We start from the raw sequence: 6000 nt of genomic DNA on the forward strand, positions 1-6000 counted from the left end.
TACAATTCAGTTCATTATAAATGTACTTAACCCCACCACTAACTCTAATGTAAGTACAAAATGAAAAAGGTCTGACTCAGTGAAATTGCTGTTGTCATATCCCTTCTGGAGCCAACTTGACCCTAAAAACAAATTTCCAATTTCCTTTTTTTCACAATTACCATAACAAATTTACCTGAGAAAGTTTTAGTGTGTTCTGAAATTTTCCCACAATTAGTTGGTAGTGCTGCATCTTCATCAATGGAAATTGCATCACACATTGGAAAGCATTGTCATAACCCACAAATTCCTACAATTTGTTCCAAAAATTATGAATTGATTAATATTGTGCACCTGTGTATTGCTTATTTAAGGTGGATTTTCTAACATAGACTCCACAACACATTTAAATAATAATTAACAAAACCACTCAAAACAAATTATTTAGAACAAATGTCTTAGAGTACCTTAATATTATCAAATTACTACATGTAAGTACAAGGAACATTAAAGGAAGATTTATCATCATTTTTCTTTGGTATCAATCTCTATTAGTTATTACTTAATCTCACACTGCACTTCAAAGCTTGTGCATGTTATGTTGCATTACCTGAGCAGCATCATCCATGATATCACGTAGCACAGTTTTGCTCTGAGATGAGATATCACTGCAAAAGAAGATTATGACGGGCATTGTAAAAGTAACAAAGTCTGGGGTTTGATTCCTCATGGAGAAACTAAGAATTTTTGTCTGTCTCAAGGTCACCACAATACAGGTAGCATGTTTCTTAAGAGCAGTGATCAGTTATCCAATTCAAAATTACATAAATTTTGGATTATGATCTTCACCACCCACATGCCACCAGGGAGTTGATTCACATGCATCAGCTTGTCATGATGTCATACCTTGTTACACTTGAAACTGCTGAGAAAACACCAAATGCTGCTCCATTACTAAAGGATTCTGAATACCTGTAAAAATGACCAGCAGCATAAATGATTGAACACAAAGGCAAAAAAAAACATGTACCTTATGTTTAGAATCTAAACATCTTGAAATACAAGAATCTTAAATTGACTGGAGATAATTCGGAATTTGAATGAAACCAATCCAAAGCAAAAGAAAAAAATGTTACTTGAATTGATACATCACTCAAAAGGTATGGAAAGAATAAGGAAAATACTTTTATCGTCCTGTAAAGCTTGAATGTTTTTTTTGTGTAATAAACACACTAGCCTCTATAAATTCACATTAAAATTGTACAATTCACAATAAATGAGTCACAGTGAATTCTGTTCACTTGACATTTAAGAAGCCTCTTGAACTCAACAGATGTATCAACACATGTGAAGAATTTTCTCAAAAGAGTTTGTAGTCACTTTTGGAGGAGTGCTGGCAGAAACTACCAACAGAGGATATCAAGTCCTTTGGGGCAACACTTTACAAGCAGCTAAACATATTTATTCCATGATTTCAAAAGTAGGTAACAGTCCTGGCCAAAATGTTCACGAAACTTAAAGGAAAATAGCAAGTCATCTTATGCCCACTATTCCAAAGAAGTTTGGTGTTAAACCTTTCAGGTATGAAAAAAAACAGACTTGCAAACCAGTTATCAAGCTTTTGGATAAACAAAAAGTTGTCACTTTACATGAGGTATTTCCTAATTGAAACCTTTAAAATCAGAGGTAATAATCAATTTGTGCTGTGACAACATATTGAAACAAAAGGTAACTCTTTGTCATTACTGCATTTAAAATCAATATGATTATAAATAACCACAACTTTTCTTCAAAATCAAACAGACTAACTTTGGCCAATTTACTTGCAAACTCTTATTTACTTGTTAAAATGTACATAAACTTTGAACTGAATATACTGCAAGAGCTGGCTTGGGAAAAAAGTAATCTTCCAAATGACATGTACAACGACTGTTTGTAAAAGATACAAGGGAAAGAAACAAATGATTTCTACCAGACTGCCTATAAGTATTTTTCAACTTGTTAGAAGTTATGAAACATTTCATTAGCAGCTATCCATACCTCTCAAATGCTTGTAAAAAATCATCAGACCAACACAGATTGAATAGATCTTGAAAGTCCTTCATCGATACCACAAGCTGAGTAACAAATGTCAAACTTGTGGAAACACATTTCAGGATGATGTAAAAAGCCTGTATTATGGAAGATAGAACCTGTCCAACCTCTTCTAAGGCCAAGCATGACCATACCTCTGAAAAATTGGAATTTAAATACCAACATTATTGTCTATGTAAATTTTTGTAGTGTTATTGTTAGTTTCAATGCAAGTTGATTTTCTTCTCCCAAACATTCATTTCATTCCTTGCAAGTTAAGCATAGGGGTATTTTGTATGATGGTTGCAGGATCCCATCTACATCACTTATAGGAACAACAGAAATTTGAAGTTACTGATTGATTACCTGATTGAAGGAATGGTGTTAAAACAGCTTGCCAAATAAGAGCCAGCTGGTAATAAAATAGTCGCTCTTCACTAGCAAGGTCACTCATTATCTCATACATTCCACTCTTATCACTGCAAATTCAGGTTATAATTGTTAGTAATAAATAAGTGTAATTATCCCTACAAATATCAAGTAGGTGCAGTTGTTTGTTCAGGATACATTTTGTGAGTTGCCATCTCATTAAAGTGTTACAAAAGATAGTAATAATTCATTCAATTTTCCTCTTATCTGCAACATTAAGGGAAAACAAAGTTATAAATGCATTACTTAAAATTAAAAGTTAAAACGATTCTTAGTTTGTAATAATAGGACCCAAAAACATCTTTAAACTTTGTTTGTTTGATTTTTCTTTGTTCAAAATATAGATAACTTGGCAACCAGAAGAGAGGGGTTTCTGGTGTCCAGATAACACTTTAGAGTCCAAATTTCAGTCATTCTGGTAGTATCATGTTCTATGAGTAAATCAAAAGATGATCTTGGCTACTCTTCATTTAAATCTCTAGGCAGTTTAGGAAATTACTATGCTTTTATAATATGAATACTATCATACATGTACCTGCCAGCAAGACATACACAGCGTTCTGTGTCAGCACTGACACTTCTCAGCTTCCCCACCTAAAAGAAGAGTTTACAAACCATTCACTTCAGAGTCACTGGTTTATGTTAAGTCCAGGTTATGTATTTATTTCAACCAGGGTCAATTTAGATTAAAAGCTTATAATAAGAATTCAGTACAAAACAACAATTACCCCCTTGGTACTTTTAACCTTACCATGCCTCTCCCTCCTCAAGAGCATCCTATACGAGCTTGCTTAACGCCTCATCACTCATGTGCCTCAATTTATGTTGTTTTACCATGTACTAACCAAAGTTTCAATTCTAATCCTCAGGCTTCTTGCTTTACCTCCATATCTCCCCTTGACCACAAAAACAATTGTGACATCACCCATTTTCCTTCTGAGTACATAGTACTAGTCTAGAACTAATACTAGACTAGTAATAATAGTACTTCTTTATCATAGACTCCCCATCATAACCACAACTCTTTGGGCCACCTTAGTAAGCTGTATCATTACCTAACTTTACTTCACCTGACAGTGTGGTTTTACAACAATTTCCTCTTAAGATGTTACATGAACTCCAAATATGGTTGCCACCCATGTTGGTCCCCTGATACCAACTTTCTCTTTTTTTTTTCAAAGTGCACATATAGCACAAATTGTTCTTTTCTGAAGAGACCTAATAGGAGGATTTAAATGACTAATGAAATGCAAACAATATGTTGAGCAGTTGATAATCAATTATCATGCGCTTAGCTGTTTAAGAGTTAAATACTGAATATGTTTGTCATTACATACACCAAATGAAGCAGGGATTTGAAAAATCACCAACAAACACATGCATGGAAGCCCATTCAATTAGCAACAGAGTTTTACACAAAACTCAATCAATAACCAAATTACTGCAGGAAGAAAATGAATGATCTATTTGTCTCATGCATGATGGTTAAAAGCTTAGAGCTCAGAATAATCAAAAGCTTGCAAAGGCAGCTCCCCTGCATGCTAGCATTCTCATTAGCAAATCACTTATCTACTATTAATATATTCTAAAATAATAGTCATTATTCTATAAACACACTGACAGTCTCTTAAATGAGGACACACAAATGACTATTCAAAAGCAAGTTAAAACCATTATTTAGGACAGCTTTTAATTTCTGTGCGCCTTCCCAAATTGCATGCTTATGATTGATCTTCAAGGTAAGTGCTTATTGGTTGTTGTAGCCAAACTTACAAACCTTTCTGAACATTGTAAGTCTGACAATTTCCACCCTACTGTGCTGGAGGGAACGTTCTTTTGTGTCATCAAATGACTGTGATTGTGATAACATCCCTTTTTCTGTTGTTGCATGGGCTGTTGTGGAACCATCCTCAGTGACTAAACAAGGCATGGATGTGCTCTCTCTTATGTTATTCATTGTTGCTGCCACACTTGGCATTGCACTATGATAAAAATTAAAATTTTTAAAAGTAAACATTTTCTTAATTAGCCAAGTACCTTTTCTTATTCTGTCAGTTGCCATAATACAATGATTTAACCCTTTAACTCCCAGATCAAATTTGTAATTCTCCTCACCCTCAACCATACAATTCTTGTAATGTTAGTTCAGAGAATTTAGTATTGGATCAACTAGTTATTCCCAAATTGGTATTTTTCTTTATTCTCATTCCTTATCCAGGGTGTGAAATTAATTTTTTTTTTCTGACAGCCACTTGGCTCTTAAATTCTTCTAAGTGGTAGCCAAATTAAAAAAAAGTTGGTCACCATTTTCAAAGACAAACAAAATCTTTTTTTCCACCATCATCATTCTAAAAATTAAGTTAGGGAAAAGATCTTTAACTTGCTACAAAGTGGACACCAGGATGGATGATATGCAACGTTCAAGCTCACCTAAATCCAAGATAGCATCTAGTTATTGATCAAGATGCATGTGCTGCGTTTTGGAAACAAACTTAATGAGGAGGATTACCGCAGATTTGTTTTTGCAAACCTTTTTAACTCTCTGTATCTCTAGGTAAGGTTATGATGTAACATTCTAGTCACCAATTTGGCAACTAATTTTCAGGATTTGGTTGCCAAAGTGAAAAATTTAGTCACATTGGTGCCTGTGCTAGGTGCAATTTCATGCCCTGTTATCTGGTTGATATTGTATTGATATTGTTAGGAGAATTTTTTGTCTTGGTCACTCAGGGAGTTAAAGGTTAAAGGTTTATAGTAAAGTTATCGAAAAGAAAATTAAATTAATGAAATAAATAGTTTGCTAATACTCCTGAAAAGGACCATTGTCTATCATAGTGTCTGATGTTTCAACAACCTGTCATCCACAAAATCAAGGCTGTTGAAACATCAGTCAGTTCTACTGGCAATAGTCCTTCTAGGAGGCTACTCTTACCTGGATGATCTGACTATACAATCAAACCACACTTTCTTTCAGTAACGAGATGGAGTACACTGTACTTATGGCCTGTTGTACCTTAACCTGACAGTTACAGCAGTTTTGTGGGTTTGTGAGCCACAAAAGTGGTATTAAGGGCTTAAAAGACCAGAGCCCAGTTGTATAAAAGGCCGATAACCCTATCCAATGGATAAATTTCTATCCAGCGGATAAGTGATAGCAAAACATATGGTGTTATCCACCAGATAGAGTTTTATCCAGTGGATAGCATTATCCAATCTTCGAACAACCAGGGCCAGACATTGGGTATTTATCAGACAAAAATTTGACATAGAGCCTGACATCTTGTTTGATCATTCATGCAATCTGGTGTCATTTTGCCACAGTTTAGTATAAACATATATATATATATATATATATATACATTTTTTACATTTGAACTGATAAAATAGGTTCATGGCACAGAAAAACCCAATTTGAACTGACCACATGATAGGCACCTGTCTGTTTATTACTTCAAGGTTTGGGTTTAGACTGTTTAAGTAAAGAGTATCTACAACAGTCCAATTTTGTAATGACTCTCC

General features: G+C 34.3%; 1 protein-coding gene across 1 annotated transcript in view; it reads right to left on the reverse strand.

The window, feature by feature from the left end:
- The window catches only part of LOC131773885 (alsin), a 28011-nt gene that overhangs the window by 17468 nt on the left and 4543 nt on the right, over window positions 1-6000 (reverse strand). Inside the window, exons 5-11 of the mRNA XM_059089852.2 lie at window positions 4259-4463; window positions 3017-3075; window positions 2419-2531; window positions 2020-2209; window positions 886-951; window positions 590-647; window positions 176-289 (exon numbers count right to left, since the gene is read on the reverse strand). Coding sequence (XP_058945835.2) covers window positions 176-289; window positions 590-647; window positions 886-951; window positions 2020-2209; window positions 2419-2531; window positions 3017-3075; window positions 4259-4463 — 805 coding nt within the window. The remainder of the gene's footprint in view (window positions 1-175; window positions 290-589; window positions 648-885; window positions 952-2019; window positions 2210-2418; window positions 2532-3016; window positions 3076-4258; window positions 4464-6000) is intronic.

This window comes from Pocillopora verrucosa, chromosome 13 (genome assembly GCF_036669915.1).
Source record: "Pocillopora verrucosa isolate sample1 chromosome 13, ASM3666991v2, whole genome shotgun sequence".
In the NCBI taxonomy this organism is placed as follows: domain Eukaryota; kingdom Metazoa; phylum Cnidaria; class Anthozoa; order Scleractinia; family Pocilloporidae; genus Pocillopora; species Pocillopora verrucosa.